Source organism: Paroedura picta, chromosome 7 (genome assembly GCF_049243985.1).
Source record: "Paroedura picta isolate Pp20150507F chromosome 7, Ppicta_v3.0, whole genome shotgun sequence".
Taxonomy (NCBI): domain Eukaryota; kingdom Metazoa; phylum Chordata; class Lepidosauria; order Squamata; family Gekkonidae; genus Paroedura; species Paroedura picta.
Window position 1 is genome coordinate 120622081 of NC_135375.1, and position 13979 is coordinate 120636059.

At 46.0% G+C, this 13979-nt stretch overlaps 1 protein-coding gene across 19 annotated transcripts in view; it reads left to right on the top strand.

Annotated features, from left to right (window-relative positions):
- The window catches only part of NDST2 (N-deacetylase and N-sulfotransferase 2), a 211608-nt gene that overhangs the window by 155879 nt on the left and 41750 nt on the right, over positions 1 to 13979 (top strand). For 18 of the 19 annotated variants that reach the window (XM_077346225.1, XM_077346220.1, XM_077346216.1 and 15 more), the window contains one exon: positions 3310 to 4704. In XM_077346225.1, coding sequence (XP_077202340.1) covers positions 3712 to 4704 — 993 coding nt within the window. In that variant the 5' untranslated portion in view covers positions 3310 to 3711. Of the gene's footprint in view, positions 1 to 2123; positions 2261 to 3309; positions 4705 to 13979 lie in introns of those variants that run through there. The other variant, XM_077346234.1, reaches the window with a different exon arrangement.

Below are 13979 nucleotides of genomic sequence, written 5' to 3' on the forward strand. Positions count from 1 at the left end.
CTTAGCTTCAAACAATTTTAGAGCTGCGGGGATATAATGACCTCCTTTCAGCCTAAGGAATCTGAGGATGGCATTTGCACTTTTTTGTGCCTTTCCAGCGACATAAGCCCCATGGGCTAACCTGCGGCCAGTTGATTGCAAAACGACTCCCAAATATTTGAAACAGGAAACCTGTTCTATTTTAGTTCTGTCAATGTGCCAGGTATATTTTTTTGGCCTTTTGGCAAATGTCATGATTTTGGTTTTCTGATAATTAAGCTCTAATTGTTCCCCTTCACAATATAACGACAATGCATTCAGTGCTCTTTTAAGTCCAATAGGTGTTCTTGAGAGAATTACTGCATCATCTGCATACAGAAGAACAGAAATGTGACTTCCAGCAAGTTTTGGAGGATGAAAGCTCAAGTTATTGAGATGGTTCACAATATCATTGATATAAAAATTAAATAGAAATGGGGCCAGTATACATCCTTGCTTAACACCTTTTTGAGTTTTAACAGGAGTGGAGAGATGACCCTGAGGGTTGCACCTCACTTTCAGTGAGGTCCCTTCATGTAATGTATGTATTAAATAAAGCAGCCGACGGTCTACTGAAGAATTCTCCAATTTCTCCCACAATTTGACACGGGAAATGGAGTCAAAAGCTGCTTTGAAATCTATAAAAGCGGCATAGAGGGAAGTTGTGTAGCGAGAAGAGTATTTCTCAATAAGGTGATGTAGAACCAGACACTGGTCAATAGTGGATCGACCCTCTCTAAAGCCAGCTTGTTCTTCAGCAAGGACATTTTCCTGTTCCATCCATTCCTGAAATGGAATGGTTTTAAATAAAATGCAGGGGGTCTGAACGAAGGGCTCTTCATGGTCTCATCCAACTCTGGGTGTGATACTGTTTCTGAGGGAGCACGAACTGGAGTGCCCTCGCACCACGGATGTTCAAATGTCACAGTGGATCTGTGGTAGAACTTCTGGACAGAAGCACTGGGCTTCGGATGAAGTGCGTATGGCGTGCTTGACCCTTAGAAATTCTTTCATAACTGAGCAACCTTCCATTTGCTGAAAGAATGTGAAATGTGTGGCGGAAGGCGGTGGAACCAGTTGCAAGAAAGTGTTTGGGGCATTTGTTGCTTCGTAGAATCCGCCTAATGAAAACCACCCATTCCTGGATGCTCGCTCAGTCTCTGAAGCAGCCAAACGCACACCTCTCTTCATAGAGTGAAAGAGAAAGGGAAAAGTCATTATAATGTGGCCCAGATTATGGCTCCGCCTACCCCAGGTACCACCCCCAAATCTCTTCCTGTCCTCCTCTCTATCCTGGTGCCCTCTATCTTTCACTTATTTGATTGATGATTGATTGATCTATATCCCACCCCTCTTGGCATTGCTGGCTTGGGGCAACTTACAACACAAGCATAAAAACATATATAGTAAATTTGTAATAAACCGTTATAAAATTTTAAATCATCTAAAAACAGTCAATCAGCTGTATCAGCAGACTAAAACAAAGAGCATGTTTATTTTTTGTCTTTTTTGGGGGTATATATGGAGCCCAAGGATGTCATTTAGATGTTCATTGGCCCCTAACCAAATGCCTGGTGGAAGAGCTCAATTTTACAGGCCCTGCAGTACTGGACCAGTCTCATCAAGGTTCTCAGCTTTTCCAGGAGCTCATTCCACAAGGTTGGGGACAGGACAGAAAAGGCCTTGACCCTGGTTGAGACCAGAGGTACTTCTTTTGGGCCAGAGATCTGCCTAAATTCTTTGTGAATTATAGACTCAGCACCGCTGTGTAATGGCCATCTAGCCTCTGCTTTAACCACCTCCCCCAGATAGAACCCCCACCTCTGATGAAAGCCCATACCAGTGATGAAGTGCTTTGTCAGTTCTGCCAAATGTTTAGCTGACAACTTTCGAAAGCCTTTCAGTCCATTGTCTCTGGTCCAACCTTCTCAAAAGAACTCAACAGGTGACTGACACAGCTGCTGTCAAAGAAGAGGCCTCCTTTGCCTGGGGCAGAGCTATGGAGGCAAAACGAGCCTGTGTGTGAGTTGCTTTTGAGGGGGACATGACCAAGAAGCCCACTTCCATTCCAGGTCCCCAGGAGGGCTTTCTTAGCAGCCTGGAGCTTGCTTCTTTGGCCATGTGGATCTGAAGAGGGTGCCGTCATTCTGTTGTGGACTTCACTTTTCTTGCCAGTTGCCGCTGTCTGGGTCCTATTTGAAGGGCAGGGAAGCAGTGCAGTCCAGGTTAAGACACAAGAAAGGTTTGTTGAGGATACACCTTCTATCACCACTAAAGGAAAAATGAGTGAAATCATTATGCAGCCAGTCTGAACTGACTTGTGGTACACTCTAGTATCTGTCCAGTTTTCCTTATTGGTGCAACTTCTTCTGTTGATGCTTTTTGAGACCAATGAGTGTCACTTATAATTTGTCATGCTAAAAAGATAGGTCCTGGCTCAAATGGGCCTAAAAGGTTCCAAGTGGAATTTTGTGGAGATGGTGATGGACATGGGGCTCTCTACTGTTGATGGGGTCAACTGACTCTCAGTCAACAGCATTGGAGGGGGGGGTGATGCTGGATCCAGCACTGCTCCTGGAGACACAGCTGTAGAAAACACTTTCTTCCTACTCACTGTAGCCTGGGCAATGGCCCTCTACCTTGACATGGGCCATGTGGCTGCCTGGATCCGCCCCACAGGAGCATTGAGACTGCTGCAGTGCACTCTACATTGGTCAGTTGCTGCAGAATGCACTAGGCAGAGCTTCCCTATTACTCCCATTCACCAGTCACTCCATAGGCCACCAATCATTTATTGGTGCCCCTGCAAAAGCTACTTTAAAACAAAATAAAATCATCACTAGCAATTTTAGAACAGCAGCATGGCATAGAGTGCAGAATCACATTCCAACATCATCGTGGCATGAACATGAGCTAGTAAAAGAAAGGGTGGGTTAGGTTAGGTTAAAAGATGTGAAAAGGGCAGCATAATACCTTTTCCCTGGGATCAGCCAAGATTAGCAAAAGGAGCACCCGATCTCGGGGGGGGGGGGGGAGCAGCACTTCAGAGCTTGAGCAGCCTGCTTGTAGTCAGGGACTAACCTGCTCCAAAGCTCATGCCAAGAACACGACTGGAAGGCGGGTGCTCCCACTTGACAGCTCTTGGCAACTTTCTTGCCCCATAGCAGCAGTACGAGGAAGTGATTGTGAGGGGGAGGTACCAGACTGTCCCACATGTCCCTGCATGGAAGTTCCCTCCGCAAACAAGCATTCCCCGCCCTTAATGAGTCCTTCCTTTCTTTCTGGTTGCAGGTTGCCAACTGAGGGAGGCCACCATGTGACTGGCAAGCTCCTTTGTTGAAGCAGCTCCTACTCCCTCTCCCCCTCCTAAGGGCCAGCTGATTTGCTTCTGAAGCCGGTGAAGCCCAGCAGCTCACGATTCCCCTCCCCGAAGCATCTCCAGAGCCAGGGGGGAGGCGGAGGAGGCGGGCACTGTGCTGAGGAGCCATGGGACTGAAGACCATGGTTACTTGAGATAAATGGCCAGCCACTGGGCCCCTGGTCTTGGAGCTGCACCCTGCTGCCTGGGCCCTCTCTGCAGCTTCCCATCCTCCTCTGTGAGCTGCCCCTGGTTCTTCCAGTGCTGGCATTTGGGGCACCGGAGGCAGCTGGGCTGGTGCCAAGTGTGAGGAGGGGGGAGCTGCCCGCCTCACCATGATTCAGCTGTGGAAAGTTGTGCGACATGTGCGACAGCTGGAGCTCCACAGACTGATCCTGCTGCTCATTGCCTTCAGCTTGGTCTCCATGTGCTTCCTGGCCTACTACGTCACCAACAGCCCCAAGATTAAGGAGCCGCCCCCATTGCCCTTCAGCGACTGCAACAGCCAGCACCGGGTCCTCCTCCAGCCCCAAGCCAACTGGAGACTGACCAGATCTGTGGACAACTCCCGCACAGACCCAGTGGTGCTAGTCTTTGTTGAAAGCATTTATTCCCAATTAGGGCAGGAGATTGTGGCCATCTTGGAGTCCAGTCGGTTCAAGTACAGGACAGAAATTGCCCCCGGAAAGGGGGACATGCCTACTCTGACAGACACAAACCATGGGCGCTATGCTCTTATAATCTATGAGAACGTTCTGAAATATGTGAACCTGGATGCTTGGAACAGGGACCTCCTGGATAAGTACTGCGTGGAGTATGGCGTTGGAGTCATCGGCTTCTTCAAAGCCAATGAAAACAGCTTGCTGAGTGCGCAGCTGAAAGGCTTTCCTCTCTTCCTCCACTCCAACCTGGGACTGCGCGACTACCACATCAACCCTAGTGCCCCACTGCTCTATGTGACCCGGGCACATGAGGCGGAGCGGGGACCTTTGCCTGGGGATGACTGGACCATCTTCCAGTCCAACCACACCACCTACGAGCCGGTCCTGATGGCCAGCACCAAGTCCTCTGAGTCGACCCCACATCTGGCAATGCACCGAGCCCTGCATGCCACAGTGGTACAGGACCTGGGGCTTCATGATGGCATTCAGCGAGTTCTCTTTGGGAACAATCTGAACTTCTGGCTGCACAAGCTTATCTTCGTGGATGCCATCGCCTACCTAACGGGCAAGCGGTTGTGCCTGGCCCTGGATCGTTATGTCCTGGTGGACATTGATGACATCTTTGTGGGCAAAGAGGGCACACGCATGAAAGTGTCAGATGTAGAGGTAAAGCTGGGTGGGAGGAGGGGTAGGGGGATTAGAGGCATGCATGCTCAAAGTGCCACAGCATAAAGCATCATGCCTGCCTGTCTCATACCTCCAACCTGAGATGAGCCTGGGGTGGGGGTTTGCTGTCAATAGGACTTTACAGGTGGTTTGCCAGTGTCTGCCTCAGCAGAGCAGCTCTTGTTCTGTCTTAGTTCCAGCCAAGGCTTCTAGATCCAACAAGGTTAAGCTAGTCTCAGCTATCCAGGTTAGAGAGGAGCCTACTGAGTTTCTCTTGCTTCAACATGGCAGACCTGAGGCAGCTGGAACTCCACTGCTGGCTGGATCCAGATGCGGGTCTCGCATCCTAGCTTGCATGAAAGTCTTTGCATAGTATCTGGCAAGAAGCCCCTTCAGGCCAGGCATAAGGGCAAAGATTCAGCTACTCCAGGGATGAGAAAAAGAAGAAGAAGAGTTGGTTCTTATATGCTGCTTTTCCCTACCCGAAGGAGGCTCAAAGCAGCTTACAGTCGCCTTCCCATTCCTCTCCCCACAACAGACACCCTGTGGGGTGGGTGAGGCTGAGAAAGCCCTGATATTACTGCTCGGTCACAACAGTTTTATCAGTGCCATGACAAGCCCAAGGTCACCCAGCTGGCTGTGGGGGAGTGCAGAATCGAACCCGGCATGCCAGATTAGAAGTCCACACTCCTAACCAAAGAAGCTCTGATCACATCATTCTAAACATTATTTACATTTGGGAGGAAGAATCTAACATTAATAAAACAAAATTTCAGGCAAGCAGATAAAGCTCAGATTAACCAGTTTAAAAGAGGTATTCTGATTGCAGGGCCTAGAGAGGTGAACAAGTTCTTGTACGTGTGAAAACAAGGAAGGGTGTTGAGGAGTTATATTAATAGTGGTATTTTAAAAATAGTGGTATTATTGTGGAGGTCTGCTTTAGACCACCAGGCCAGGCAGTGGACTTAGATGTGTTGCTCCTAGACCTGATTACAAGTTCTCAAAGAGGCAGGACACAATGGTCATGCATGATTTCAATTACCCAGATATCTGCTGGAAGACCAACTCTGTTAAAAATGAAAAGTCTGATATATTTTTGACCTGTCTTGCAGACAACTTCGTTTGCCAGAAGTTAGAGTGGGCAACTAGGGGGTCTGCAATTTTAGACTTGATTCTCACCAATAGGGAGGAACTGGTTGATGAGGTGAAAGAAGTGGGTGCATTTGGTAGTAGTGACCATCTGATTTCGGAATTTGTAATCTTGGGGAAGAGAAAAACTGTATGTAGTCAGACATATAGGCTGGACTTCAGGAGAGTAAATTTTAACAAACTTAATATTATGTTGGGTAGAATCCAGTGGCCAGAGGGCAGGGATTTTCTTAAAAGTGAAGAAAATTGAAGGCACAATCACAAAAAGTTCCCTTGGGAAGTAAAAATGAGAGGAGCATAAAGAAGCCAGGTTGGCTCCATAAACAGCTTCTAAAATGGAATGAGGGCCTTATAAACAAAGATGAATATAATTAAGAAACAGAGTAAGGACATGACAGAACCATTGCAGGGACAAGAAAGTGACATTGCAACAGGTAATGAAGAGGGGGCTGAACTGCTCAATTCCTACTTCTCCTCAGTCTTCTCTTGCAAGGGGAATCATGCTCAATGTGCCAAAATAACTTCATGTGATGATGGGAGTTGTAACCTAGGATCACGGTAGGGGTAGTCCAGAAACACCTAGTTCCTTTAAATGAAGCATAGTCCTCTAGGTCAGATTAATTGCATGCAAGGGTACTAAAAGAACTTGTGGATGTAATTTCTGAACCTCTATCCATTATTTTTCACATTATTTTTTTTATAATTATTGGAGAACAGGTAAAGTATCAGAAGAGCAAATGTTGTTCCCATCTTCAAGAAGTGAGAAAAGGAGGATCCAGTCAGTCAGTCAGTCAGTCAGTCAGTCAGTCAGTCAGTCAGTCAGTCAATGTGTTTATTCGGTCATTTAAAAGAGGATCAAGGTAACTACCAACCCATAAGCTTTATGTCTATAGCTGGCAAAATTTTACAACAAATCATCAGTCAGTCCTTGAGCAGCTAAAGCAGATGTTTATGATTACTAAGAGTTGGCACAGCTTACTCAAGAATAAGTCATGTAATTCATTTTTTGAGAAAGAGATTGCCTTGCTGGATCAGGGGAATGCTGAGGATATAGTATATCTTGATTTCAGTAAAGCTTTTGATAAGGTTCCACATAATATTCTTATTGGTAAGTTGGTAAAATGTGGTAAATGCTCTTACATTTTTTCCAGATCTTGTCTTCTGGTGCCACATGCTGATAGGTACTGACAACACAATGGCAAACATAACAAGTAAAGTGGGAAAGGTTCTCTTTGTCTCTGCTGAGAGGCCATATAAATCTAGCATTGGACAGTAGCCCATCAAGTAGAACTACCAGAGTACAAGAACATCAAACACCATAGTCAACACTGTCTCTACGTGAGGGCAGCTGCACTAACCTGTTCTGGCCCACCCGGTTGTAAGCCATAGCCATGCGGCTTCCTTGCCGGTCAGTCACATACTATCTGGCATCTGCTCCTGGCTTCTTCCAGCTCTGGGTGCTAATCACAAGGGAGGATGTGTAGCAATGTGACTCCGGCCTCTCAGTGCATAGCTGGACGTGGGGCTTCTGCTCGTCTCCCTCACCCTGGGCTTTGTTATCCAAGTCTCTTTGCGTAGACATGTTGTTTGAATGGGGAGCTCAGAACCCGTTAGCAGGAGTTTCCACAAACTGCAAGGATTGATTGCTCAGAAAAGTAAGAAAGTCCTCTCATCAAGGCATTGTTGAAACTTGGCCCGAGGATAAAGGTCTCCACATTTATCCCAAACTCTGTCGTCGTCCCCCCCCCCTTGTGGAAATCCAGCAAAAAACGGGGGAACATAAAACAGTCTTAACATTCAGATGAGAAATTCGGCTTTAAGGGAGAAGGGAACAGAGCAAATAGCTTACTTAGAAATGAGGAAGAGGGGAGTGGGGAATAGAAATGCAGAAAGGAACATCAGGGTCATTTAAAAAAAAAGCAAAAGAGACAAGTTGCCCCCGTCTTGTACACAGGGGTGAATACCCTACATAACCTAGACATCCTAAATAATGGCAAAAGCCACAGGATTCTGACACTTCCTACACATTGGGGCATTGTTTTTATGCCTTCCCACCATTCGGTCTTCTCCCCAGGGTGTTAGCAAAATTAGAAACAGACCAGGCAAAGAGCATTGTAATCATCCCATATTGGACACAGAAGTCATGGTTTCCATCTCTGTTGTGCCTCTCCGGGGGTCACCTCATGTACCTACTAGAACACATAGATCTCCTAGACGTGTCTCCTAGATGTGTCATCCCAGCCTAGCACACCTCCAGCTACCAGCCTGCTAGGTTACAGGAAATTGCAATTTAATAAAGATAAGTGTAAAGTTCTGCATCTGGGTCAGAAAAATGAAAATCATGCCTACTGGATGGGGGATACGCTTCTAGGTAACACTGTGTGTGAATGAGACCTTGGGGTACTTGTGGATTGTAAACTAAACATGAGCAGGCAGTGTGATGCAGCGGTAAAAAAGGCAAATGCCAACTCTATGATTCTATGATTCTAAATTCTCACTGAGGCATGCAGACCTTCTACTAGGAAGCCTTATAATGCTAGGTCGAAGTGTCTCGCTATGTGGGCAGAGAAGCTAGACCTTTCCCCACTGACCTGTGATCTTTCCCAGGTCTTGACATATTTGGTTTCCTTGAAAGATGCTGGACTGTCAAATACGTTGATTAAAGTTCATCTAGGGGCAATTTCCAGGTTTCATTTACAAGTGGAGAACATTTCTGGTTTTTTGCATCACTTTTGCATCAAAAACCTTTTAAAGGGTATTAAGAATGTATATCCCCCAAATTACTGCTGATACTCAATTTATAGGAATCTCTTTAGACTCCTTGTACCTGGTATCTGAAAAGTCTGTATTTGATTCAATTAAATGCAGACTGTTAGACATAGAACTGCAGGAACTTAGCAGTAAAGCTAGAAATGTTGATTAAAGAATTTGGTACGTTTAGCCGGTAAATTCAGGCCATTAGCGTTTATGCATAGCACCTTTAGCTTCTCCATTCTTTCGTGTTGATGTGGTTGCTCCTTGTGGAAGGGTGGCTTGTATTCCCGTTGCTTGTGTTAGATGAGGTGATCTATTGTTGCAAAGTTGAACTAATCGGCGCGTAGTTTTGGCACTTGTTGGAGAGGTCTTGGGTGATCCTGCCCCTGAGGTGCCACAAAGCTAGAAATGTTTGCTCTGCATTGAGCTTGGGGATCTCACCAAGCTCTCAGCCCCTAGCTGCTGTGTACTTTTACCATCTAATCATCCCACATAGAGCATTCATGTTAGCTGGAACTAATGCTCTACCTTCTGCTGTGCTATATGGGAGATTTCAACAGATCCCGCATTCAGCTAGGTTGTGCCCCTGTGGACAATGCTGTATAGCAGTTGTCCCCAACCCCCATTCCGGATACTGGGACCGGTCCGTGGATCAGTCGGTACTGGGCCGTGGATCCTCCTCATCCTCCTCCCCAGCTGCCCTGCCACTCTGCCACCGGATCACCTTTAGTGCTCTCCGGCGGCCACCACAGCTGCTGCTGGCAGCACCCCCCAGCGGGCGGCGGGAAGTCAGGGGCGCTGGCGGGAATGCAAGTGAAGCAGGGGCTCAGGCGGCAGTGACATCCCTCGGCAAAAGAGTACCCCCCCCCCTGGGTCTCAGTAAAATTGTCAAGCGTTGACCGGTCTCCAGTGATAAAAAGGTTGGGGACCACTGCTGTATAGAATCAGTTACACACATTTTCTTCCTTGTTCATTTTCTTTTCTTTCTTGTTCATTTTATTCCTCGATCCCAGCGAAATTTCTTAACTCACTGCTGTGTAAAAGAGAACGGCATTCGGATGAACGTAAGATTCAGTTTCTTTTGACATCTCAGAATCCTGATATAATTGAACCAGTTGCATAGCTTTTATATCTTGCCATGAGAGATCATGAATGTATTTTGTTCTGCTTTGTCCTGGGAAAATGGGCAAATGAGAACAAGATGCAATTTAATAAAGCTAAGTGTAAAGTTCTGCATCTGGGTCAGAAAAATGAAAAGCATGCCTACTGGATGGGGGATACGCTTCTAGGTAACACTGTGTGAACAAGACCTTGGGGTGCTTGTGGATTGTAAACTAAACATGAGCAGTAATGGGTTTCAAGTACAACGATATAGGCTAGATATCAGGGGAAAATTTTTCACAGTCACAGTAGTTCAGCAGTGGAATAGGCTGCCTAAGGAGGTGGTGAGCTCGCCCTCACTGGCAGTCATCAAGCAAAGGTTGGATACACACTTTTCTTGGATGCTTTAGGATGCTTTGGGCTGATCCTGCATTGAGCAGGGGGTTGGACTAGATAGCCTGTATGACCCCTTCCAACTCAATGATTCTATGATTCTACTCTAAAGCATGATCTCTGCCTTTATAGCAGTGGATCCTTTTGCACTTTCCCTCCTTATATTGTACTTTTATATGCTATTAAAGGCTTGTTGTTGTTGCTGATACTCCAAGATGGAGTTTATCCTTGGTATTATCAAAGTTATTGTATGAACCCTTTGAACCTCTGCCTTCCATTGGGCTTGACTTTCTTGTCCTACAAGGCCACCTTTTTAGTGGCCATAACATCAGCACATCAGGTGGTTAAACATTCTGCATTCTCTATTCTACCCCCGTTCGTGCAGGTCTTTAGAGATGAGATTTTTCTAAGACCTAGTGTAGATTTCCTATCCAAGGTGGTTTAGAAATTTCACCTTGGACAGAGTATAACCCAGTCCAGTATAACCCTGAGGTGACTTTGAGAAACAGTTACACACACTGGACACTTTTATTTAGAGTTAAATCCTTTTGCTAGGATAACAATCTTCATTTGCTTTCACATCCCCAACAAGGAGTGTAAAGCTTCCTCACAAACCATCTCCCAATGGATTGTTTCCACTATTAGGCTTGCGTATGCTGCAGCAATGTTGAACTGTCCTTCTGGCTTTACAGCACACTCTACATGGGCCCAGTCATTGTCTGCAGCCTTTTCAGCGGGTCTCCCAGTTCAAGATCTCTGCAGAGCAGCCACGTTGTCCACACCGGGTACCTTCATGCAACATTATTCCCTGGATGTGGACACTGGAAAGGAAATGTCAGTGAGTAAAGTGGTCCTTCAGTCAATCTTCCACTCATAACTAATTTCCACCTTCCTATGGTGAGTTATCTTCCAAATCTCCCATGTGGGAATGCACAGAAGTCACAAAGATGAAGACAGGGTTGCCCTTACCTCCAGCCGCTATTCATTGAATAGTCTTTTGTGCATTAAAATCATAGAATCATAGAATTATAGATTTGGAAGGGGCCATACAGGCCATCGTCCAACCCCCTGCTCAACGCAGGATCAGCCCAAAGCATCCAAGAAAAGTGTGTATCCAACCTTTGCTGGAAGACTGCCAGTGAGGGGGAGTTCACCACCTCCTTAGGCAGCCTATTCCACTGCTGAACTACTCTGACTGTGAACATTTTTTTCCTGATATCTAGCCTGTATCGTTGTACTTGCAGTTTAAACTCAGTACTGCGCATCCTTTGCAGCCAATGGGAACAGCATCCTGCCCTCCTCCAAATGACAACCTTTCAGATACTTAAAGAAGGCTATCATGTCTCCTCTCAACCTCCTTTTCTCCAGGCTGAACATTCCCAAGTCCCTCAACCTATCTTCATAGAGCTTGGTCACTTGGCCCCAGATCATCCTCGTCACTCTCCTCTGTACCCTTTCAATTTTATCTACATCCTTCTTGAAGTGAGGCCTCCAGAACTGCACACAGTACTCCAGGTGTGGTCTGACCAGTGCCATATACAATGGGACTATGTCATCTTGTGATTTTGATGTGATGCCCCTGTTGATACAGCCCAAATACAGCCCTTTTTTACCGCCGCATCATAGAATCATAGAGTTGGAAGGGGCCATACAGGCCATCTAGTCCAACCCCCTTCTCAACGCATGATCAGCCCTAAGCATCCTAAAGCATCCAAGAAAAGTATGAATCCAACCTTTGCTTGAAGACTGCCAGTGAGGGGGAGCTCACCACCTCCTTAGGCAGCCTATTCCACTGCTGAACTACTCTGACTGTGAACATTTTTTCCCTGATATCTAGCCTATATCGTTGTACTTGAAGTTTAAACCCATTACTGCGTGTCCTCTCCTCTGCAGCCAACAGAAACACATCCTGCCCTCCTCCATGTGACAACCTTTCAAATCCTTAAAGAGGGCTATCATGTCCCCTCTCAACCTCCTTTTCTCCAGGCTGAACATTCCCAAGTCCCTCAACCTATCTTCATAGGCATTCGCCTTTTTTACCGCTGCATCACACTGCCTGCTCATGTTTAATTTACAATCCACAAGTACCCCAAGGTCTCATTCACACACAGTGTTACCTAGAAGCGTATCCCCTATCCAATAGGCATGCTTTTCATTTTTCTGACCCAGATGCAGAACTTTACACTATCTTTATTAAATTGCATCTTGTTCTCATTCGTTACAGCACCTTTACTTTACGTTTGCTCCTCACATAACTGAAAAATCTTTTCTTAGAATCATAGAATCATAGAATCATAGAGTTGGAAGGGGCCATACAGGCCATCTAGTCCAACCCCCTTCTCAACGCATGATCAGCCCTAAACATCCTAAAGCATCCAAGAAAAGTATGAATCCAACCTTTGCTTGAAGACTGCCAGTGAGGGGGAGCTCACCACCTCCTTAGGCAGCCTATTCCACTGCTGAACTACTCTGACTGTGAAAATTTTTTCCCTGATATCTAGCCTATATCGTTGTACTTGAAGTTTAAACCCATTACTGCGTGTCCTCTCCTCTGCAGCCAACAGAAACACATCCTGCCCTCCTCCACGTGACAACCTTTCAAATCCTTAAAGAGGGCTATCATGTCCCCTCTCAACCTCCTTTTCTCCAGGCTGAACATTCCCAAGTCCCTCAACCTATCTTCATAGGCATTCGCCTTTTTTACCGCTGCATCACACTGCCTGCTCATGTTTAATTTACAATCCACAAGTACCCCAAGGTCTCATTCACACACAGTGTTACCTAGAAGCGTATCCCCTATCCAATAGGCATGCTTTTCATTTTTCTGACCCAGATGCAGAACTTTACACTATCTTTATTAAATTGCATCTTGTTCTCATTCGTTACAGCACCTTTACTTTACGTTTGCTCCTCACATAACTGAAAAATCTTTTCTTAGAATCATAGAATCATAGAATCATAGAGTTGGAAGGGGCCATACAGGCCATCTAGTCCAACCCCCTGCTCAATGCAGGATCAGCCCTAAACATCCTAAAGCATCCAAGAAAAGTGTGTATCCAACCTTTGCTTGAAGACTTCCAGCTCACCACCTCCTTAGGCAGCCTATTCCACTGCTGAACTACTCTGACTGTGAAAAACTTTTTCCAGATATCTAGCCTATATCGTTGTACTTGAAGTTTAAACCCATTACTGTGTGTCCTCTCCTCTGCAGCCAGCAGAAACAGCATCCTGCCCTCCTCCAAGTGACAACCTTTCAAATACTTAAAGAGGGCTATCATGTCCCCTCTCAACCTCCTTTTCTCTAGGCTGAACTTTCCCAAGTCCCTCAACCTATCTTCATAGGGCTTGGTCCCTTGGCCCCAGATCATCTTTGTTGCTCTCCTCTGTACCCTTTCAATTTTATCGATGTCCTTCTTGAAGTGAGGCCTGCAGAACTGCACACAGTACTCCAGGTGTGGTCTGACCAGTGCCGTATACAATGGGACTATGACATCTTGTGATTTTGATGTGATGCCTCTGTTGATACAGCCCAAAATGGCATTTGCCTTTTTTACCGCTGCATCACACTGCCTGCTCATGTTAATTTACAATCCACAAGTACCCCAAGGTCTCGTTCACACACAGTGCTACCTAGAAGCGTATCCCCCATCCAGTAGGCATGCTTTTCATTTTTCTGACCCAGATGCAGAACTTTACACTTATCTTTATTAAATTGCATCTTGTTCTCATTTGCCCATTTTTCCATTGTGTTCAGATCTCGTTGAACTCTGTCTCTATCTTCTGGAGTATTTGCCAGTCCTCCCAATTTGGTGTCATCTGCAAACTTGATGAGTAGTCCCTCCACCCCCTCATCTAGATCATTAATAAATATGTTAAAA